We start from the raw sequence: 24,838 nt of genomic DNA on the forward strand, positions 1-24,838 counted from the left end.
AACGGCAGACACCTCAACAGGAAATATCAATATAAATTATACACATTAGACAATATTAACAAAACGTTGTGTACGGATAACAGAAATAATCTTCTGTTGTTGATAGATGGTAGCATTCCTTATTGATACAAAATGTGTTTGAGAATATGTTACTCAAAGTTTTTAATTTGATTTTGACGTTCTTTTGTTCCCAATGTTCCACATGAAGAGAAATTTTCTTAGGTAGTGTCTGCTGCCACGTTATTTTTCTGCTGGAACCTCAAAAAAGATGCGCGTGGCAGCAAACTCTGTCTTTGTTTTATCGTGATTTCATCATGCTATGTATGCAATTACATCTGTAACACATACTGTGAAGTTGTAGCGATTACTTTCACATAAATGTTTTAAGATTAGTTTCCTTAGCATTAAAATAATATCGCTAAATGCTTTCTAAAGAAAAAGGTTAATTACCTTTACATTCATTCCCACTACTCATAAAATTTCATTTTTCTCGTCTTCATCTGTTCTTAAGATTTGTAACATCCTTTTAGCAGGCGAATTACGTGGCAGCAGCAAATTTGATGCTTATTCTATGTCTATGCTTATTCTTACTGCTGACACGTGCGTGGCAGCAGACTCGGTCATTTTCTTAAGTAGTGACAACAAGAAAGAATGAAATTTTATGAATAACTTTAGGGTGTGTGGAAGGGTCTTAACAGTTTAACGTTTAAGCAAATTGCTCATTACCTTGTTTATTCTATTTGTTTAACTTAATGAAACCTTCTTCAATAATTGAAACAGAAAAACAAAAACGAAAGCAATCCGCTTACGTTAGAACACTTCATTGGCCTTGGTATGGTCATGGTTTGGTCAGAAGACGAAGGGAAGGACTTAACCGAAAGAGTGTTTCAGAAGTGTGCGATAAAATATATTTAAATACATGGGAAATTTTATGCTGAATGTTCTGCTATTATATTAAATAGCATGTTTAATTTCATCTTACGCTCAGAGATTGTCAATACATGAATCACAGTTCTGTAATTTGTCTGACATCACAAGTGGAAAGGCAACTTGTCTGTGGCAACACTGTTGTTATTCCTCGAATGGCGCTTAAAGTTGACAGTAGTTTGGGTACGTATTTACAAGATATGAAAATCGTTATTTTGACGTATCACTGATGACAGGAAATTGCAACGGAAATAATTTCGTTCTATGGTCTAAATATCATATACATTTTGAACTTGAAAAATTATCTCTTGTCTACGTGGTGAAGAACGTGTTTGAAACTCTTTACTGTGGTAGACGGTTACCTTTATGCACAGCGAGTGTAAAAAGTATTCGTAAAGTTCAAGGTTTAATTTAAAGTAGTTGTCTCGAAGTAATTCCGGCCACTCTTGTATTGTGCGCCGTAAAATATAGTAGAGGTAAATATAATGGTACCCTTTTTTAAATTTCGTGGCTGTCAGAATGTACCGTGCCACCCAAATCGCATTCTATTTCTCTGATACATGATCTATATTCTCACATTATATTTTACTTTTAATATCTTTGATTGATTGATTGATTTGGTGTTTTAAGTCCACTTTATGCACAGTAAGGCTAATCGGGACTGGCCCGGTAAGAGTCTAGTTTACTTCCTTTTCCTAAGGAATACGTGTCATATCGTTGGAAAGGTTTTTGTATAAGGAATTCAACAAAGTAAATCCCAAGGTGAGGAAAGATTTTGTGGACGAGAAAATCGAGAAAAACCGATGTTGTCCGGATATGCGTGATTGAATGTACTGAGGACATCTTTCGATGATGAAGCACATATTTAGGGGTGAAACGAGTGCTAATGGAACCTAACCTAACAGGCCTAATCTAACCTTGTAGGCATACCTCGTTCCCGTGAATGGTTAGTGTGGCTATCGTGAACAGAAAGTGTAAAAAGAAAAACTAACTTACCCTAAGAGATGCCGGAGCGCCGGCTGTCTGCTAGCACGGTTTTGAACGATGCACTGAATTATCACTGGGGATAAACGTATTTTAAACTTTCTAGAAGTTTTTCGAACCTGTTCTTCTTTAACACGCATTCACAACGTGGAAACAAAGACGAGCATGCAGTGTTGTTAACTCCCATCGGTTACCACCAAAAGGCAAGAAGGACGTAAACTAGACTCTAGCCACTGGCCCTACAGTTTAAAGTGAGATCCGAACCACTGTGTCATGTGCCTCCACCGGGTATCGAACCCGGGACCCCTTGATTACAAGGTGACGACGCTACCACTGCGCTATCGGGGATGCCCACTTTTAATATCTTTTACACTGAAAAACAGTTTCAGGCGATACAAACTTTCGGCTCAAGTTCTGATTTTTAATTCCAAAGTAAGCAATTTTTTACAATGTTCGATTTGTAATAGCTCTGTCTAGTTCGCTGAACTTTTTGGCACTCTGTATAGTGCAGCTGCGTCAGGGTGATGCAAGGTAATGACGTTCAACCAAGTAGACTGAAAGCGGTGTTCAAATTCAGAAGAATCAACAAATGCCTATCTGCTGCTTTAAACGTTCATTTGATTAGTTAGCACTCACCACGTGACCATACACCCATTTGATTAGTTAGCACTCACCACGTGACCATAACGTCACACGTACACCGACCCAGAACGTAGTGCAAATGGTGAAGACACCAAATACACAACTTGACTCCAAATCAACGAATTAGACGATTCTGTGTTGCACCGTGTAACCAACTAGATGCATCGGTGCAAAGAGATTCAAAAAGTGCAGCAAACTAGATGGGGCTATTGGCTTATAGAGATTCCTGTGTGTTTTCTGGATAACAGTTTTAGGTAACCGTTTCGAAAGTTTAACCCTTAAGGTTATTCAGACCACTTAAACCTTGCTCCAGTATTACAGAGAATTGCATAAAATTTGTAAATTCCCATTGCAACATTGCCAATTTTGTTGTACCCTGAGAGATACAAAGTTTCTTTGTGGAATATTTTGCCAACATAGTACGTATCTCTTAGAAGAATACATAAGTAGAATATATATTTGTTTTTATTTATTCACAAAGTGAAACGTAGGAAATTGTGATATTCCTTTATGTTGTAATGAAAAATATTTTTTTATATATATATATTTTACTACGTTTTACATGTAATACAGGGAGTGAAAGGCAACAATGGGTACTTGTCTAGTAAAGCCCGAACATCTGTCACTCATTTATTTCCTTACTTTTAGCATTGATACTTACCTATTGTGCATCGCGGAAGATTCTTCAAGGTGGGGTTATGCCTTTTTCCATAAAATAGTGTCAACTTTTCATATTACAAGTCATTATTTGTCTTCCTTGTTATGCTTGGGTAACAGACAATATGGCATGCACTCGTCATGGATCATCGCGCGTTGTCCGATTTGGAGTGGGTATGCAGTGTTTCAACCTTCTTAACCGAAAAATACCTACTTTCGTGTTTATTATGTCATCATAAACCATTGACGGATAGCCCCAGAAACCATTCACGATAGCCCCAAAAACAATTCATGATAGCCCCAAAAACTATCCACGGTAGCCCCAAAAACAATTCATGATAGCCCCAAAAACTATCGACGATAGCCCCACGAACCATTGACGGATAGCCCCAAAAACCATTCACGATAGCCCCACGGACCATTTCCGGCAAGGTTTGGTTAGGTTAGGTAAGCATAGTTAAAAAAAAAAATCTCGTAAAAAAAGGCACGTTCGGAAACACTGCCGAGACTGTGTGACTTTCGACGCTTGCGCCATCTGCATGTACATAATGGAAGCAATGGCCTAGTGTTACAGAAGATGCAAGTTCCTTACGTAACAACTGATTATTTATTGTTCTGCAGCATTCTATGGTGAAGTTTTTAGTTTCCGTGAAAGAAAATACCTTCAAGAACCTCCACAATGATACAGAAACTGATTTCAGTAAGTAGTTTCTCCTGTAAATTTGAAGAAATCCATTCGGGCTATAATAGACAGTTACCCAACAATGTAATTACGGCACTCTGTCAAACTGAGACAATGCACATTACACATGTTTGTCTTTCCGGGCAGTTTCTCCATCTATCCTTCATGCCTCATTTAGTCCATTGATTTAGATTACCATATTAGCCTTAAGCCGATGAACCAGGTGTGTCTCAACTAAGGTCTTCCTTATTCTTATTGGTGGTGATACATCTTCAAGAGATGGGCAGACTCGTTTCCTCCCTGTGTTCAATAATGCATCTACAATGACAGCTCGAAACTTTTTAGTGTCTCATGGAGACCATGCAATAGAAAATTCATCATCTTAAAGTGATATCACATGTTTGAAACTCGAGCTTCCTTTTTTGAACCTCCTAAATCAGAAAATCTATGTTATGTAGAATCTATTGCATGCCCATGATTTTTAAAAGGGGTTTATGTGTACTTTTTGATAGCAAGCCCTCATTTCATCTATTCCTAATTTTGAGGTATTTTTTTTTATAGATATACTGGGCCAAAGGGGGTCAGGTTATGAACTCCCACCAATCCTTCTTTTGGCATGCCACTGGGTGGATTGACAGTCTTAATCTTTCCTGGTTTCTACGAGTTCCACAAAACATGTGAAGTGGGATTTCCTAAAAAAGTAGTAAATAATTAGAATTAGAAAAGTACTTTTGTAAGCCAGTATAATAATATAATATCTGCCACTTCTGTGATCAAAGGTTCTGAATTTCCAGGCACATATTTTCCTTGAGAGAGTCCTTTCATAAATTTCATCCAATTATAAATCATATTTAGCACCATGATTAGCCAAAAATTGTAGGAAAAGCTAAGAAAAATAGTGCAAATTTTGAAAAAATATATTTTTTTTTGTATTAAGTAACTCAGAAGAGTGTACAAATCTTATAATTGAAATTATATATAGAAATTACTTACAAACCATGAAATAGAATTTTGAAATAACAGTTGTTGAAAGAAAGTGAAAAAACATATTGAATATGAACAATATCAAATGTATACATCACAACCTGGCTCCAAAATGTAATTATGCTAAAATGAGCAATGTGTCTTCTAAGATAGGTCCGATTTTCACTCCCTTAATTAGTGAAATATAATAGATACAACTCTTATTTTTTATATTTTACGGCACATTTTCCTTGAATATTCAATGAAAAGATTACACAAAAATAACATATTTTGCAACTACAGATGAAATATACCTGCCTACTGCAGCATGCTTTATTGTTGTACGCCATCTTGCAGCAACTAATATTCCATGCTTCCTTGTATGCTCTACAAAAACTCAACAGATATCACCACTCACCAGTACGAAACTTTACATGTATCTTGTAAGATTGTTACTCCTATGAGAAATCTCAATATGCTGGTCGTACAGAAGCCCTTGTATTACATGTATCTTGAGAAAGAAATTTCCCTTTAAGGGTTAATGATTTTTTGCAAGATTCATGTTATATTACATTGTTCTCATGTTTTCATTACCACAAGACAGTAGATATGTAAGCTTAAAAAATATTGTTCCTTTCATATATTTATACCATTTTATTCACATGATTAATTTTTTTTTAAGTTTGAGATGTTATGACAGTTTACAAAAATGAAAATTTGCTCACAGTTCCGAATGTTTAATTATTTTTTGCATGCATATGTGTACAAGAAGAAAATCAGCATGTTTTCTCATTTACACAGGAGCACTTTCGCAATGAAGAAAGACTATTTCCTTTCGCTTCTAGAAGAAAACAAGTTTGAAGAATTGTCTACATTTATAAACACACAGGTAATTTTGAGACTTACTATTATTAATATTTGTAGTTCTGTAAATAAGGTAATTGAAGAACGGTTCAGTTCAGTGGAGGAGCACCTAATTCAGGCTATTTGCCAACTCTTGGCCTTCAAAGTTCACGCTGTTCCACTGCAGATTCTTTCTGCTGTCTTATGTTCATGATGATGACATACTAATTTATTTGTAATATGTCAGTAGATTGGATCTAGAAATATCATGATAAAAACTAAAAGTTAATTAGTATGTACTGCCAATCTATATTTCTGTCAGAATATTTTGGAATCTAACATTACTCCACCCACCACTTCTAATCACCAATGTTGTTGATATTTCCAACCATGTCACAACTTTCTATTGGATGCAATGTTCATCTATGGGTCTTTCCATGTCAGTTCAACTGATTTTAAAGAAACTTGGCACATTTAAACCTTCCATGGTCGTGAGAAACCACTTTTCTCTCTCTCTCTCTCTAACTTGTCTGTTTTCATTTTTATAGCCCCTCATACTTTCAGTGATTCTTCATTTCTTCCAATCCCAGAGTCTCCAAGTGTGAGCTGCACTATCTTAGAAAAATAATTCTGTCACCCTTTATATTATTTAAATTAATTCAAAATCTAAGAACCTAGCTTCAAAATATAATTGAAGCAAATTTTTAGAATATAAAATTTTAAATACTGTATTGAGAGATGCATGGAAGGCAGAGAAAGGGGGCCTGTGAAAAAGAAGAAGAAAAAAATGAAAGTCAGGATGCCTACCACTCAACTATGACATGGGGGTTAATGTAGATTGGACATGACCAATAGCATATTACCTTCCTTCATAATTACTAGAACCCGGAAGTTTGGCAAAATGCCTCTTTTTATCTACTGCATATATTGATAAAATTTTTCCGGATATACGTTTCTTATGTTGTTTCGAATGTTTTAGAAGCCTTTTCATTTTGCCTATTTGGGATCCCACTCCCTATTTTTAATTATAATGCCTTCTTTTGCCTTTTTCAATGAAATTTGACAATTTTTTTAAAAAAAATGTGTATATAAATTACTTTTCTCCCTAAAAACGTTGTTGGCATTTATTTTTCTTCCGTTTATTATGTGAATAATTTTCGCCTTATTTAAGTAATATTGAACTCACGCATGTTTCAACATTGCTGAAGGAGAAAAGTGTGAGAAAGAAGTATTTCATGCTGAGTTAGGATATTGCCTTTCGGTTAACATTTCCTTGTGCATGATTGACTGCTGAAGTGGACAGGTTGATTTCGAACACAAAGAAGATATTTCTGAAATCTCCCTATCGAACCTGAAAATTTCAGGAAGTTGCGCCTGAGCTTAGTTTACCTCCGCAACCAGTCTTGACGAGATGGGGAACCTGGATATCAGCAGCTATATATTATGCTAACAACCTTGAAAAAATCAGTGAGGTGATAGATGCTCTTCCAGAAAATGAAGCGGTTTCAATTCGTGAAGTGAAATAACTCCTGCGCTATTCAAGTTTATTTTTGCACATTATGGTGCATTGCCAGAGACAATTACAATTATAGCATCCATGAAAATCTACGAGGAATCTATGCAGCATATGATGGAAGTGCCAGGAGAAAAGGGGTCAGCTGTTGCGGAAAAGTGCAAACGGGTAGTGAGTGCAAATGATGACTTGAAACAATTGAAAACAATTTGTGATATTCTTAAAGGTGAAAATGCTGTTTCCAAAATGAGTTCATCTACATTAGCTTGTTTTATGTATGCTCCAATAACTTCTGTCGAAGTAGAAAGATCATTTTCTATTATGAAAAACATTCTCTCTGACAAGACGACTATCAATGAATGTTGAGAACTTAAAAAAACACCTTGTACTTATGTGCTATCAAGACAGAGAAAATTGAAATGCTCTTCCCAATGTAGATTTTAATATTTTGCCAGAAATTATAGATAAAAGTAAGCAACTTCCAAATGTGCATTTTTTCGGTTTATTTTGCCTTTTTTTTTTTCATTTTTAGTTCCTATTTTCCACATTATAAATGCCTTTTTGCCTGCCTATTTTAACGAAAATAAATGCCTGAACTTCCGGGCTCTAATAATTACACTTATGTGTAATTGGAGATGTTACTGTTCTCATCTGGTGGCCGCGGTGGCTCAGTCGGTAACACGTCTGACTACCATGCTCAAGGTTCCGGGTTCGATCCCGGGTTCAAATCCGGGAACTTTTCTAACGTTGGAAGTGGCCCAGGCACCCACCCAGTGTCGAATAACATGGGTACCTGGGGGAAACCCTGGGGGGTAAAGGTGGTCAGGGGCATGATGCTGATCACATCACCTCCACTCACGACCGGATCATGAAAGTGTGGGGTGTTACCCCACACCCCCTATATGCCTTCATGGCGAGGTGCTATGCACAGGGGAGCACTTTACCTTTTTTTTTACTTTTTTTTACTGTTCTCATCTATTTTCACCAGTTATATTTTTCTTTTATATGTGGCAGGGAGCTGGTACAAAGAAAGTGATAGAAGGCTTGAATGAGACTGAACTGAATAATGTATGGAAGTTCTTGAAAGAGCTTTTGGTGCAATCGAGAGAAAAGTTCTTCCCTGTTCACCAAACAGATGGATGTACAAATGGCAATGAGGAAAAGGTAATATGTAGTTAGTGTTGTGTATTTTGAGTGAATAAGAGAGAAAATAAGTTTTGATGTCATAATAGTTACGTATGTTTTTTATGTAACATGTTGCCCAGTGCTCATGTCAGGCATTAGATGTCTAATTTTCTGCATTTATTTTTGAAACAGCATGTACTATTTAGTTCAACAAGTTGAGCTCTTTGCAACTGCATCACTGTTTGTGTGCATTAGCAACATAATTAGTAGTAGCTAATGATTAATTTATTTGATTGAAATTACATATGCCCTCTTGTTTCAGGAAAGAGAGAGAGCGCATCTGGTTTTGAAGATGGTGTGTGTAGTAGCCAATGATACAGTTCAGATACCACAGGGTCACATTCCAGAATACATGGCAACATGTGTCCGTTTTATGCACGGAATTCTTCTAAGGTTGGAAAACAAGAAGGTCAGTGTGATTGTTTTTTGTAGAGTGTAATTTAACTTTCATTGGACTTTGCTGTATAAAAAATTGAACTAGATGCAGTTGGTGTAATCGCAAAGAACTATAACCTGGATTTGTAGAAGCTAAAAACTTCACCAAATAGACAGGCAAGAAGCTCTAAAATTTGGAAATGGGGAATTAATTAATGCCTGTAATCAGGGACGGCGACAGGGGTGGGCACGGGTGGGCAAGCGCCCACCCAAAAATTCCTGTGCCCACCCAATTGCCCACCCAATCAAATTCAATAAGTACATATACTCGGGGATTTATGAATGATTAAATACTTAAGCGTAACCTGGTGTTTATAACATGTATATTTTACTTGTGAATATTATCTATGCTGGAAATGTTCACATATTATCAACCCATAAAAAGCCACTTTTGTCATTGTTGAAACAAAAACTGTGATCAAATGAATACTACCATGATTAAAGGCAGCTAGTAGGTTTAGGAGGCTCAAAATTATGCAGGGTATGTTCAAGATTAAGTCAGAATTGAGGGTGAACTTGAGGACTGCAGCTCCGGGCCTCCACTACGTATATATATATATTCCGGCCTGGCTATGGTTAAAATAATCTCCAAATGAACAAATCTAAACATCATCTCAGCGTTACTTCCTCCAGCAACACAATAAATTATTTCGACTTTTTAATTAATATTAGAATAATGTAATCAAGAAAACTTCTTTAGATGGGCAGGCCATGTGACACGAATGCCAGGGGAAAGAATAGTTTACAGGATTCTTGTTGGGAAACCTGATGGTAAGGGACCAGTAGGAAGGCTAAGACGAGGATGGAGGGATACGTTGAGATGGACCTAAAATAAATCGGTAGGGATGGGAAAGATTGGATTGATCTTGCCCAGAATAGGGACAGATGGAAGGCTTGTGTTGCTGCAGCCATGAACCTTTGGGTTTAAGTATGCTATAGAGCAGGCATGTCCAACGTGTCGATCGCGGGGCGTTTGTTGGTCGATCTATTGTAATTATACGAATATACGTTATTTGAATTAAAACTTCTATAATGTATAATGGCTGAGTAGGTTCAAATTTTTGCAAAGATTAACGATTAATAGTAGCTTACTGCCTGTTGTGACAATAAAAAGTAGATCACTGCTTCATTGAAGTTGGAGATGCCTGCAATAGAGTATAATATAATTTTAATTAACTCTGCATTGAAATTCCAGAAGTGTCCCTTTTTTTTTTCATTACAATTTTTATATACCTGTCATCTTCAAATATCAATATGGTATACGAAATATCAACTTTATATTCCTTCTAATAAGAAGGAATCACAAGAATCACTACAATACCGAAGTGAATAAATTTTAATAAATCAGTTATATATGGAAAAAGCTACAGAATTATTCAGTTGCTAATGAGTGGCTTATCCTATTTAGAAATCCTCGTTCCACACATAAATTTTGTCACGTGAATCAGCCGAAAATGTCAACAGAATCTGTAGATGCAGCTGAAGTAAAGAAAAAAAGTTATGTCACGAAGTATATAGAAGACGATTTTGTTAGTTTGTTTCTAAGCCCACTTTCATGCTCAGGTGGGCTAATCGGGACTAAACCTACAGTTTAACGTGTAGTCCGAACCAGTGTGCAATGTGCTTCCACCAGAGGAGGGGGGGGGGGGCAAACACAGGACCTCTTCATTATAATGCGACTGCATTATACCATTGGGGAAAATATACAGAAAGAACTCGCACCAAACGTGGCATTTTATCACCACAGAAGATGCGTCTATTTTAAGAGGGTGATTGCCTGAGACAAATATTTGAGACTTTCGGAAAACAACGTCATTGTTCACGGAACTAGCTGCCTTGATCCATTAATGAAACGCTGTGCGATTGAAATTACCACCTCAACTTTCTAAGAGATATGGACTAATAAAACTCCATTTTTGGAAGAGTAAGTTCTGGTTGATTTGTTTTATTTTAAGTAATTTTTCTGCTAATTCTGATAATGACGATGTTATAAGGTTCAATGGTGATTAGATGAGAGTAACGAAGGGGCGAAAACAAAAACACGCTGACACTCAAAATACAAACCCTCATACTTTGACAGTTGTTCCAGGGGCCAGGGACTCGTTGCCCTGAAATAATAAAGTTTTCAGGGTATGCTGTACAGGATAGAGGTTGACATTCTAGTGTGTTCGAAATGGTCAACGCATTCAACCCAATGAAAAATAGATGAAGTATTACTGGTACGATGAGCAACTTCGATGAATTCCTTGTGTCCCAAATCATTTTGTTATCCCAAAAAATATGTTCATGTAACCATACGTGTATTGCTTCTCCCACATTAGTAATATGACAGTTCTTCAGAAAACGAATAGCAACTTAGCTAATAATCTCTTAAATTCTGAACAGATTTCTCAATCTTACTTGTTTATTATTATGACGAGTGATATTTTGTCAAAGTAGCCTTTCATTAGCCTAGGGATACTTAATGGAGAATGAACAAATAATTTGTTTTCCGTGTGTGTTTTAAATCATTCCTAATAAGACGTTCATTTTAATCCAAACATTCAGTGGCGGCGATTAGGAGGAGCGGGAAGTGGGGGATGCAGTTCCCCAGCCACATTTTGCCACTTTTTGCCCCCGCACTGTGGTCTCTTTATGTTAAGCCTTTTCTACCAAGAAAACGTATATTCAGGGGTGCCCACAAGGGGGGGGGGGGGGTGGATTATGGCGCAGGATGCACCATCGAGATTCTTTGAGAGATTTTTTCCCTTCAAATAATGTAAAATTGAACATTTGTATATTTTTCCAAAATACAGGTAAAAATTTTACACCTTAAATTCACCATATTTAATCCATTAGATGAAGAAAAGAAAGCGTTTAAGGTCATTATTGAAGGTGCGAGGGGGGGATAAATATCCAACTCATATATTAGAGGTGTCCCGGGTTCGATACCCGGTGGAGGCACATAGTGGTTCGGATCGCACTTTAAACTGAAGGTCCAGTCCCGATTAGCCTTACTGTGCATAAAGTGGACTTAAAACACCAAATCAATTAATCAATCTTATATATTAGGCCTTAATTGACACGTGGGTTCTGGGGGGAATTCTGAATTAAACGTTGGCGGGAACAGTATTCAACTCTAAGTCTTAGATTATGGCGGGTATTTTAGTTAGAGGGGCATTGAGCATTAAGGTATCCAATTCTTGTGTATTACTATTGTCTTAGATGTTGCAGAAATTCTGGTGTGGAGACTGAGTTTTAATTTTTTGGAGGAGGCAATATCCAGTCTTCAATATCAACAGTAAGTGTAAAATTGGCATGGAAATTTTTGTTTTAGGATTGAGTATGAAATTTAAATGGGGAGATAGGAAGCTCTTGATAAAGTGTTAAATCTTAGATTGTCAAGGGATTTCTGTAGTGAAGAGAGAGTTTGAACATTAAATTTTGGAGACTGTATTTAGCGATATGGTATCCACACATTTTCGACCCCGAACGTGCCAAAACAGAAGTTGGAAAAGACTAAATACCACGGGATCCTAAGAAAGTATTGACACCCCGTTAAATTAATATTCTTGAAAGCCTGCAAAGAAATGGATGTAAAAATGTTCTTGCTTGCTTAGCTCGCAATAATGTGTTTGTTACAACAATGCGTGTTTGATGCTTTACTGAGGTGGATGTGAATTTTTATGTTATAGCTGCATTACAAGACATGAGCAATATTCTCCCATATTCATGAGTAACATCACTTCTTAAAATATGGTGCTTATTGTTAGTATACTGCTTATTTTAAAGCAGGTGCATCATTTGGAACAAAACGCTAAGAAAAAGTTACTTTCGGTGTAGGAATTACGATATAGTTTCAGGGCGAAAATGATATGATTTAGGGGGGTGGGGGGAGGGCGGATGACTTGGACATGATTTTTGTGGGGATGCGCCATTGGCCTTGGGGCGGATAGGCACCCCTGCGTATAATGTCCTTGCCCCTCAAATGTTGGCACCCAATCGCTGCTACTACAAACATTCAGATAGATTTGTCAGTTGTACAAACCTTGTAAGCTAAGAAAAGTAACCCCCAAGGAGGAAGAAAACTCATTCAGTCAAAAACTTATACGATGAAAATACTATGCTCAGAAACATGCATTTAAATTACGAGCAACTTCACGATTGTCTACCATCGCACTTTCTATCATTGTCGCCGAATACATAAAATCAAATATGTGCCTTGTATTTGCAACACAAGCTTAAACCTAAGAAAACATTTATTTCACTGTATTAACATGCATGAAGGAATGTAATTAGAATGTATGGCTGCACATGGGTAAACACTTCCTTGAAATAATTGTGTCTATCCGAGACAAAGGGAAAGGAAATGGAACAAGATGCGAGAATAGATTAGAAAAGAATAAAGATGAAAACAAGGAAAGGGAAAAGAAGTAAGAGAAAAATCGGGAGTGTAAGAGAGAGGGGATACATACGTCTTACGTACACATACATGGTCTTACATTTATACTGCCCACCCTAATCTATCACTATGGAGCTTCTGCCCACCCGGTCGAAAATTTCTGGCGCCGCCCCTGCCTGTAATTGACATGAACGTCTAATATGAATAATGAAAAGTCTAAAATTCAAAATCTCTCATAACATGGGTGCAGAAGATTGTATACTCCCTCTGTCCCATAATTATTGTCCGGGATGCCAAAATGGTAACTTTTTATTTAGGTTCTTTTGGATACTTGATCGGCCAATTTGTACTGATTCTTGAGTAATAACGTTGTATGACATATTCCCGTGTTTCATTTACTTCTTCTGTATACACCAATGTCACAGTTTGAATATCGTACAATTATTATGGGACAACAAACAAAAGTGTACCAGAGAATAATTATGGGACAGAGGGAGTAATTTTTGCATTAACAGAAACAGTATTAAATATTTATACATTAATTACTTGCTTAAATATAAGAACATTTTTTAAAAAATTCTCGGTCTATCGTTCTCAAATAATAGAAAATTGTTTATATCAGTAGGCAATTTTTTGGCTGACCCAAGCGATATTTTTACTCGTATTTTGGTCGATTTTTCGACCATTAAATATTGGGTGCTACTCGTAATTTGGTTCAAAAATCGACCATGCAGCTGATTACAAAATTACTGTTTTTTTATTATCTTGATACTTTTTTGTTATGTTGGAAACACTTACAGTGGGTTAAACCCAGCTTTGGCACGTCATGTGGATGCACCCCCCTCCTGCCCCGACTCCAAAGTTATGTATGGAAGCTGGCGCTGACAGCTGAGCAACAAATACAAAGAAATTTACGAGCTTGTTTACCTTTCTCAGACTAAGTGAAAGCTTTTAGCATGGCTTGGGTAACCCAACGTATCTTTTGTCATTAGCTTGCAGAGAGGTCCACTGGACTCTCATTTACACGACTGGGTGTCATCTCATGGCCTGACCAGAGCTAAGGATAGACAAAGAGGAGCCGAAATGCACGTGACAGCTGCCTGTAAGAAAGGAAAGTTCTGGAACACAAGATGCCGGAGGGTAAAGGAAGGAAATGTAGTCTTTGTCGATGAAATATTCTGCACGCCTTGTATGCACCAATTTCCCCCCTCCCCCATCCACCCTTTACCTCCTTTTTGCGTCGCTGGAGAGGTCAGAACAAACCCGACCTGAGTAGTGAGAGGAAGTTTGCTCTGTGCTTTTTTTGGTGGCTGTGAATTCATGTGGCTCCTGCATGCCCGTGATTGTTTGTGTTTCTTCTTGCATGTCATTCGGTTGAGAAAGGACCATTCTTTGAAAATAAAGCTAAAATAGCGGGGGAAGAGGGGGGCAAACTCCCCCATTTTTATAATTTTTTTATTGAAAGTTGAAAGTTGGGGGCTGCGGCCCATCCAACCCCTCTTATTGGCTTTGGCGTTTTGATTTCTGCACGGTTGCATGCCCTGATGTTTTAGCTGCAAAACAAAAGTTACCCGAAGTAGATTGGTCAAATAGTCTACGAGTTATAGCAATATGCAAATTAGCTATATTTCGTAAAAAAAACAGTTTTACATATTCGATAATTTCTCAACTTGTAATGCACCCAGGAACATGAAATGACTTTCATTCGATTGAGGAAGGACCATTCTTCGAAAATAAGGCTAAAGTTTGGGTCCCCTTCCCAAAATAGCAGGGGAAGAGGGGGCAAACTCCCCATTTTTATGATTTTTTTTCATTGAAAGTTGGGGCCGCTGCCCACTTAACCCCTCTTATTGGCTTTGGCGTTTTGATTTCTGCACAGATGCATGCTCTGATGGTTTAGCTGCAAAACAAAAGTTACGCGAAGTAGATTGGTCAAATAGTCTACGAGTTATGACATTTTTTGTCAAGTAAGTGTACGAATTTAAAATTCGCAATAAAAGGCCTTGGCGACCCCCTCAGCAGAGTAAAGGTTAAATATAAATACATGGAAGATCTACTTTAATGACCTTTTAAATGTTCATGTAGGAGATAAATCAGAAGTAAATGAAGGACACACAGCAGAACCTTTAGTTCCAGAAACTAACTTGACTGAAGTTGAAGATGCTATTAAAAGGCTAAAGAATAACAAAGCACCTGGCTTTGGTTTAATACCAGCTGAATTAATTAAATATGGTGGGAATTCGTTAATATGCCAAATTCATAAATTAATTTGTTTAATATGGAATAAAAGAGAAATCCCTCAACAGTGGAAAGAATCCATAATTGTTCCTGGGGATTATGTAAATACAATTAAGAATAATGCTAAAATATTTTTTCAAAGCAGCTAAAGAGATAGGTTTGGAAGTTAACAAAGAGAAAACTAAATATATGCTTACAGGCCGAAACCAAGTGTTAGGTAATAATCAAAATCTAATTATTGATAACAACTCGTTTGAACCAGTTTCCAAATTCAAATACTTAGGAGTAATACTAACAAATGAAAATGATATTAAAGAGGAAATAAAAAACAGGCTTAATTCAGGAAATGTATGTTACTTTACTTTACTTTTACACTTCACTTTACTTTACTTCCTGTCTTTTAAAAAGGTGATAAAATGAACTGCAATAATTAACGTGGAATTTCTCTACTCAACAACAAATAAAATATTATCTAACATTCTTTTAGGAAGACAAATCCCATATGCTAATGAAATTATAGGTTATCATCAATGTGGATTTAAACGTAACAGATCAAATTTTTCACATCAGACAGACACTTGAGAAAAAGTGGGAATATAATCAAAATGTCCATCAGCTATTCATTGATTTTAAAAAAGCGTATGATTCAGTCAAAAGAGATAAATTATATAATATATTAGTCGAGTTTGGAATACCTAAGAAGCTTGTTAATATGATAAAAGTATGCACCAGTGAAACAGAAAGTAAAATTCGTGTGAATATTAATATGTCTGACAAATTTACAATTCATGATGGGTTTAAACAAGGAGATGCATTATCTCCATTGCTCTTTAATTTTGCCTTAGAATATGCTGTTAGGAAGGTAAGAGAAACTAATGAAAGACTAAAATTAAACAGTGTGACTCAGTTGTTAGCATATGCAGATGATGTAGACTTATTAGGGGATTATGTAAATACAATTAAGAATAATGCTAAAATATTTTTTCAAAGCAGCTAAAGAGATAGGTTTGGAAGTTAACAAAGAGAAAACTAAATATATGCTTACAGGCCGAAACCAAGTGTTAGGTAATAATCAAAATCTAATTATTGATAACAACTCGTTTGAACCAGTTTCCAAATTCAAATACTTAGGAGTAATACTAACAAATGAAAATGATATTAAAGAGGAAATAAAAAACAGGCTTAATTCAGGAAATGTATGTTACTTCTCTCTTCATAAACTTTTGTCGTCTCGTTTAATATCTAAGAAACTAAAAGTTAAAATATACAAAACAGTAGTTTTGCCTGTAATATTATATGGATGCGAAACTTGGTTCCTTACATTGAAAGAGGAACATAAATTGAGAGTATTTGAAAATAAGATCCTTAGGAAAATATTTGGGCCTAAAAGGGATGAAGAGACAGGTGAGTGGAGAAGGTTACATAATTTAGAAGTACATAATTTGTATTCATGTGCAGATATTATTAGAATGATTAAATCAAGAAGACTTAGGTGGTCAGGCAATATAGCAGGAATGGGAGAGGAAAGAAGAGTTTACAGGATTCTTGTTGGGAAACCTGATGGTAAGAGACCAGTAGGTAGACCAAGACAAAGATGGAGGGATAATGTTGAGATGGACCTAAAGGAAATTGGTAGTAATGGAAAAGAGTATATAGATCTTGCTGAGGATAGGGACACATGGAAGGTTTGTGTTGCTGCAGCCATGAACCTTCGGGTTTAAGAAGGCTAGAGAGTTAGTTAGTATATCAATAGGTGATTTAGGCTGTGCTGATTTTCTTTTCCAGAAGAAGTAGGTTTCTATTCAGAAAAATTGTCTCAAACCTTGTATGAAGCTCTTCAGATCAGTGGCATATTCTCCCATGTTGTCTGGTTTACTAGCAGTAAACCAACTTTTTTCATTTACATTGAAGTTGCTGGAAAATGTGAAGTTGTCAAGACTTCTGTTTTTGTTTTACTTGTATGGCTGCATTGGTGTTTCATTTATATTATATCAAATTAATATGTATAGGGCCCGGGACTTTATAAAACTGTAAAAAATGTATGTAATTATGTCATAAAAGGTGAGAAATATGTCATGAAAAATTAAAAATGTTAGATAAATGCAAAAATATTACCAGTAAAGCTCGAAATATGTACAACAGTACTTTTGAATTTCTCATTATGTGGGATGTCAGTATCTTCCAGGGAAGATTGACTAGGGTGGGGGTGAGGTTTTAAATTAAGTCAAATCCCTTTAACCGAAGAATGTAGTGGGAAAATATTGAATATAATGAGTAGAGCCCGGAAGTTTGGCAAAATGTCTCTTTTTATCTACTGCATATATTGATAAAATTTTTCCGGATATACGTTTTTTATGTTGTTTCGAATGTTTTAGAAGCCTTTTCATTTTGCCTATTTTGCCTATTTGGGACCCCACTGCCTATTTTTAATTATAATGCCTATTTTTGCCTTTTTCAATGAAATTTGAACATATTTTTAAAAAAATGTGTAAATAAATTATTTTTCTCCCTAAAAACGTTGTTGGCATTTATTTTTCTTCCGTTTATTATGTGAATAATTTTCGCCTTATTTAAGTAATATTGAACTCACGTATGTTTCAACATTGCTGAAGGAGAAAAGTGTGTTTAAAAAAAATAGTATTTCATGCTGAGTTAAGATATTGCCTTTCCGTTAACATGTCCTTGTGAATGATTGACTGCTGAAAACCTGTTGCAGAACACCTGCACAATTACGTCATCACGTCCAGCGTCCGTGTCAGGAGGTTATTGACAAGAAACAGCACTAATGCCCAAGGGCCTTTGCATGGATTCCAAAATCAAGTTCTCTATCTTTAGTTTAGTTCTGCACTGTGGAAGGAAAGGATCGTGTAGTTGTCATCATGCCGAAATTTAGTGTGCTATTAAGTGGTAAGTTACATGGTTATGTGCATGAATTTGGTGAAAGCACATTTTTGACAGACGGTACTATTCTTCTCTGCAAGATATGTGAAAAAACATTCAACCATGAGAAAAAGTACTTTATATCTCAGCATGTGTCAACAGCAAAACATAAATCTGCAGTTGCCAAAAAGGTTGAACAGAAGAAGATATCCCTAATTTCAACAGTGGGCACTTCATCCAACAGGAAATCTCAGTTTTCTCTTGAACTGTGCAAAGCTTTCATGGAAGCAGGGATACCTTTCTGGAAAGTGGAAAACAAGTCACTGAGGAAATTCCTGGAGAAATACACTAAAGAAACGGTGCCGTCGGAATCTGAGCTGCGGAAAACATATTTAAGCATCTGCTACGAAGAAGCTCTGCAAAGATTTCGTGCTGAAGTTGGTGGAAAGAAGGTTTGGATTTAAACAGATGAAAGTACTGATGAAAGCTATGGGACGCTGAATAGCCAACGTCATCATATGAACTATGGAACCAACATGCAGAGAATCCTCGTCATTTCTTCTCATGTCAGAACAACTAGAGAGAGCCAATGGTTCGTCAATAGCTCAGTTTTTCTCAAATTCCCTACTTCTGCTCTGGCCAGATGGTGTACATCATGATGACATGTTACTTTTTATCAGTGATGCAGCTCCCTATATAAAGAAGGCTGTGATATCATTGAAAATTCTCTTCCCGAACATGCTTCATATCACATATGTAGCCCACGCAATGCACAGAATCGCCGAAAAAGTTAGTGTGTTGCACCCAGAAGTGGACAGGTTGATTTCGAACACAAAGAAGATATTTCTGAGATCTCCCTCTTGAACCCGAACATTTCAGGAAGTTGCACCTGAGCTTAGTTTACCTCCGCAACCAGTCTTGATGAGATGGGGAACCTGGATATCAGCAGCTATATATTATGCTAACCACATTGAAAAAATCAGTGAGGTGATCGATGCTCTTCCAGAAAATGAAGCAGCTTCAATTCGTGAAGTGAAAAAAACTCCTGTGCTATTCGAACTGAAGAATGAACTGTTATTTATTTTTGCACATTATGGTGCATTGCCAGAGACAATTACAAAGCTAGAAAAAAGAGGTGAGACTCTTGTAGCATCCATGAAGCATCCATGAAAATCTTCGAGGAATCTATGCAGCAGATGATGGAAGTGTCAGGAGAAAAGGGGTCAGCTGTTGTGGAAAAGTGCAAATGGGTAGTGAGTGCAAATGATGACTTGAAACAATTTAAAACAATTTGTGATATTCTAAAAGGTGAAAATGCTGTTATCGGAATGAGTCCAGCTACATTTGCTTGTTTTATGTATGCTTCATTAACATTTTGCCAGAAATTATAGATAAAAGTAAGTGACTTTCAAATGTGTTTTTTTCAGTTTATTTTGCCTTTTTTCCCATTTTTAGTGCCTATTTTCCACATTATAAATGCCTTTTTGCCTGCCTATTTTAACGAAAATAAATGTCTGAACTTCCGGGCTCTAATAATGAGATGTTCACTGCAATTATCATGTCAGATTTACACCTTTGTGGAAACTAAAGCATAATTGGCAACTTGCTTCAGCTCTGATAAATCTAGGCAATCAGTACACAAACAACTTTTTAAGGCAGATTTTGATGTTTCACCGTGTCTAAATGTTGCAATGATGAAGAACTCTTCAAATATCCTACCCCGCTTTCACACAACTTGCAAGACAGAATCTTGTCATCTCACATCTCTCCCTCAGTCTCACAGCAACAGATTCCTTTAGAGGAGGCATTCTATTCACTCCAACAACTACACACGTACCTGGCTCAAACAAATAATCTTGAAACTGCCATACTTGATTGCCGATAAAGTAGGGGCTGTAATATACCAAATGTTATTTTTGCTTTGGACTGATCGTTGCGAGAAGCAAGAAACAGGTAAAGAAATAAGACCAATTGAAACTTGTTTACTTCCGTGCCTGCAAAACAATGAGAGAGAACATTTTTCCTCAATTTAATTTCTTTGTTTGTAATTTCTTTATTCTGGATATAAACTATCCGATGTGCTGAAGGTATGAAGAAAAAATTATAAAATAACCGATTACATGCAAGACAATTGTGAAATTATACAGAAATATGTGTTATTATGAGAAACTTGAAGAAATTTGTTGTAAAAATGACAAATTTGTAAAATGTCAAAATGTGCCTTATGAAGTTCATCTATTTCGGCTGATTTTTATCAGATTCGATCCGATTCCAAATAAAAAATATGTTATACATAAAGTCCCGGCCCCTAGTAATAAATATATACAATAAGTAAGAATTGTTGCAGTAAACCAGGTCAAATTTTCAGAATACGCCACTGCTTCAGATGTAGTTCAGTATAGCAATTACTGAAGAGCTATCTATATATGTAGTTCACTTACCTTAAAAATCAAAGTTTTCTCCAATCTGGTGTATTATATTTATTTTTTGAAATAATATTTAGATCCACATATGTACAGAGGCTAATGAGGGCACATAAACACACTAAAACACCACATGCAAGACACCACACCTGAATAGATTTAATAAAATCTCCTGTTCTTTCAATTTAAATATTGTGCTCAAGACACGTCATTTTTGACAAAACTTTCCTTAGCGGTCATTTCTCTGTACACTTAGAAAGGAAAGGAATATTCATTTGCTCTAACATAAAATTTGCATAAAAGGGTAGCTTTCGCAGTAGATTGTATTGAGAAAGCACCCCTTCACGTTTTGCTTTTTTTAATTAAAAACATACAAGATGCAAAAGTTTCATCATAATAAGTGTGTGTCCTTTCTTCATCTCTACAAACCGAAGTTGACTATCGCTTATTGTAACTAATCTCTCAATTGATCTTTGTGACAGGAAGTAAATAGTTTGTGTCAGAAGCATTGCTGTTATCCATGATATTTACAGAGTCTAAAATTCTTTAGTTCAACTACAGAAGGTTCTGTTTCCAACCTCTACTACTAAGCCCTCTGCTATGAAACCCAAGTTTCATTAGAGCCAGGTCACCTACTTTTTTTCTTTTAGGCTTCTTTCTAGATCCTTTTGCTGGAATTTCCAGAACAGATGACAACTGATGTCCTTGCTGAATTTGATTTTGCAAAAGAACAAACATGTGCAGAATTCATTATTGCAAACTCAACTCAAGTACTAAGATAATCTGTTTGGTTTTCTGTAGGAATGTAAAATTATATTAAAACGAAGAACATGACATGTCTGATTGTTTTTCAGATTTTCTTATTTCTGAAGTTTCAGTCCCACGTCTCACATGTGAACTTATTGTGCAAGTCCAGTAATTTTCTTGAGGTAACCATAGGATTAGTTGCAGTGAATCCAGGACTAGTTGAGCGTTTTGTTCAGTGTGCACTGCATTAAAATTGTATTAAGTGACTTATTTTGCATTTTTTTTTTCATATTCGTACTCTTGCTGCATTTTTCTCATGTATTAATATTTCTTTTTCAGATTCAAAATCTGGGTATCCAATTATGTGAAATTTGGTGGAAAAGAAAACTTGAATACTGTGAATCATATTGTGGAAACGCACTGACTTTACTGTTAAGAAGGACTTTTCAAGCAAGGGGTGTGGTAAGTAAAAATCTTTTAGTCAGAATACAGCTAACATTGCCATCAATTCAAAGTTATTGTGAGAATTAGTGTTGACATTTGCTGCACAATGTCTGTATGCATTTTTGATAAAGAATGATATAGGATAGGAATTGTCACTTTTCTGGCGACTTGAATCGAACAGGTGTTCTCGGGTTACCAGTCAGGTTAAATTGGAATTAGCTTCCAACGTTTTGAGCGTATACATTGCTCTCTCATCTTCAGGCAATGTAAAAATGCAGACCAGTGTAAGGTTATATATATGACTATGATGTGGTGGAGCTGTGGCACTGTTATCCTATTGGCTCGCTCTAGATCCTGATGTTCTCATTGGCTGGTGTCTTGTTTTTATGGAGGAGTGGGTTCCAGGCGTTACTGAGCTGGAGTCCCACATCCCTGTTGAGATTGGTGCTTTCCTGTGAAATGGCTATGGCTTCCTTTACCCGTCGGTCTTAGTAACTGGCACATTTGGCTATTTTGGTGTCAGCAAATACAATCCTGTGTCCCTAAGTGATGCTGTGTTCCGCAAGTCTTGACTTTTCTGGTTGGAATAATCTGTTCAGTCTGTCGCTGCTAAATGGTGCATCCTGTTTGGCCTATTTATGGTGTCCCACACTCACAGGGTATACAGTATACTCCTGGAATGCGGAGTTCCAGGTCATCTTTGATTGAATGGAGTAGGGCCTTGGTTTTCAGTGGCAGCCTGTGAATGGTCTTCACCCCGTGCCTGGCTAGAATTCTGTTCAACTTCCCGGAGGTGTGTTTGACGAATGGTAAAACTGTTACAGTGGGGTGTTCCTGTCCTTTGTTGCTACTGGTAGAGGGGCTGTATGGTGTAGAATCGGTCCTTGTATGGGCCTTGTCCTCATGTTCGACTTCCCTGGGTTGTGGAGAATCGGCCAGCTCTTCTAAATTGTCCGTGCTTGGTCTCTGCTGAGATGAAACTGCCTTGTTGATCACCCTGCCCTGTTGATATCTCTGATGTGGTATCCATTCTGCTGTAGAGTGGTTCTTAGGTGAGTGAATTCTGATTGTAAGATTCTCCTGGTACAAAACTGTTACTGCCCTGTGGGCTAGTGTGTTCAAAACAGCAAGATGTTGTGCTTTGTGATGGAAGCTATTGGCATTTAGGTACAGGTTGGTGTGGATGGGTTTTCTGTACACACTATGTCTGAGGGTGCCATCTGGTTTGATTATGATGTCCAGGAATGGGAGTCAGTCATCTTTTTCTATTCTATTCTATCTCCATGGAGAACTGGATGTTTGAATGTCGTTTGTTGAGGAAATCTAGGAATCCATGTAATGCCGGTTATCCATGTGGCCAAATGACGAAAGTGTCATCCACTGTAGAAACAGAATGATTATAAGGGAGCGTCTTTCCCGAGGACATCATCTCCGGTATCGAAAGAGTGGTTATCTGTCTTTTCTCCAGATGCTAAAGACGAAATTCATCAAGGAGTCAGCTGGACTCTCAGGAGAGCGGTACTACCAAAATCCAACATAACCAAAGAAGAATGTGCAGCTCTGAAATCACTCCGTTCTGACCCTGACATCACGATTCTACTAACAGACAAAGGGAACGCAACAGTGTTACTACCATCGCTTGCCTATTGGGAGAAGATTGCAGAAATTCTGAGTGGACAGGCATACAGAGAAGTACCGAGGGACCCCACCGCAGCAGTGGAACAGAAAACAAACACTTGACAGAGCATGGCAGACAGCCTTCCAGATTGTATGGCTTACCAAAAATCCACAAAATGGGTGCCCCCCTGAGACCCATTGTCAGTGCTATAGCCAGTCCAACCTATAGAATTGTCAAATACCTCACATCTCTGCTTCAACCTCTAGTCGGACAATGTGAACATCGTGTTAAGCACTCCACTGAATTCGTCCAGGAACTGAAGAAACTCAAGATTTTCCCAAACCAACATTCTCATCAGTTTTTATGTAGTTTCCCTGTTCACCAGAGTCCCAGTGAAAGACACATTGGAACTTCTAGGAAGCCACTTTCCACCAGCCATAGTTAATCTCTTCTGCCACACGCTAAGTTCCACATATTTCCTCTACAACTGGAAATATTACGAACAAACTGATGGAGTTGCCATGGGTTCGCCACTCTCACCGGCGATCGCGAACTTCTACATGGAACATTTTGAACATGAAGCACTGAAAGACGCTCCCAACCAACCTTCCTGTTTCTACAGATATGTGGACGACATTTTCGTCATTTGGCCACACGGATGACCAGCATTACATAGTTTCCTGGATTTCCTCAACAAACTGCATTCAAACATCCAGTTCTTGATGGAGATAGAAAAAGATGGCTGCCTCCCATTCCTGGACATCCTAATCCGCTGCAAACCAGATGGCACCCTCAGACATAGTGTGTACAGAAAACCCACCCACACCAACCTGTACCTAAATGCCAATAGCTTCCATCACAAAGCACAACGCCTCGCTGTTCTGAACACACTAGCCCACAGAGCAGTAACCGTTTTGTACCAGGAGAATCTACAATCAGAATTCACTCACCTCAGAACTACTCTACAGCAGAATGGATACCACTTCAGAGATATCAACAGGGCAGGGTGATCAACAAGGCAGTTTCATCTCAGCAGAGACCAAGCACGGACAACTGTGTGGCCCTTACAAGGACCGATTCTACACCATACAGCCCCTCTACCAGTAGCAACACAGGACAGGAACGCCCCACTTTAACAGTTTTACCATTCATCGGACACACCTCCGGAAAGCCAAACAAGATGCACCATTTAGCAGCGACGGACTGATCATCAGAGCAATATCAGATTATTCCAACCAGAGAAGTCAGGACTTAGGGAACACAGCATCACTGAGGG

The 24,838-nt window shown here is 37.3% G+C and overlaps 1 protein-coding gene across 2 annotated transcripts in view; it reads left to right on the forward strand.

The window, feature by feature from the left end:
- The first annotated feature begins 982 nt into the window (after positions 1 to 982).
- Positions 983 to 24,838, forward strand: part of LOC146003038 (condensin-2 complex subunit G2-like) — a 94,352-nt gene continuing 70,496 nt past the window's right edge. The window contains exons 1-5 of one of the 2 annotated variants that reach the window (XM_083141203.1): positions 983 to 1,110; positions 5,657 to 5,744; positions 8,226 to 8,375; positions 8,659 to 8,805; positions 21,840 to 21,962. In XM_083141203.1, coding sequence (XP_082997329.1) covers positions 5,670 to 5,744; positions 8,226 to 8,375; positions 8,659 to 8,805; positions 21,840 to 21,962 — 495 coding nt within the window. In that variant the 5' untranslated portion in view covers positions 983 to 1,110; positions 5,657 to 5,669. Of the gene's footprint in view, positions 1,111 to 1,359; positions 1,404 to 5,656; positions 5,745 to 8,225; positions 8,376 to 8,658; positions 8,806 to 21,839; positions 21,963 to 24,838 lie in introns of those variants that run through there. The other variant, XM_083141207.1, reaches the window with a different exon arrangement.

The sequence above is a fragment of the Lepisma saccharinum genome, chromosome 1, assembly GCF_977018435.1.
Source record: "Lepisma saccharinum chromosome 1, izLepSacc3.1, whole genome shotgun sequence".
Taxonomy (NCBI): Eukaryota; Metazoa; Arthropoda; class Insecta; order Zygentoma; family Lepismatidae; genus Lepisma; species Lepisma saccharinum.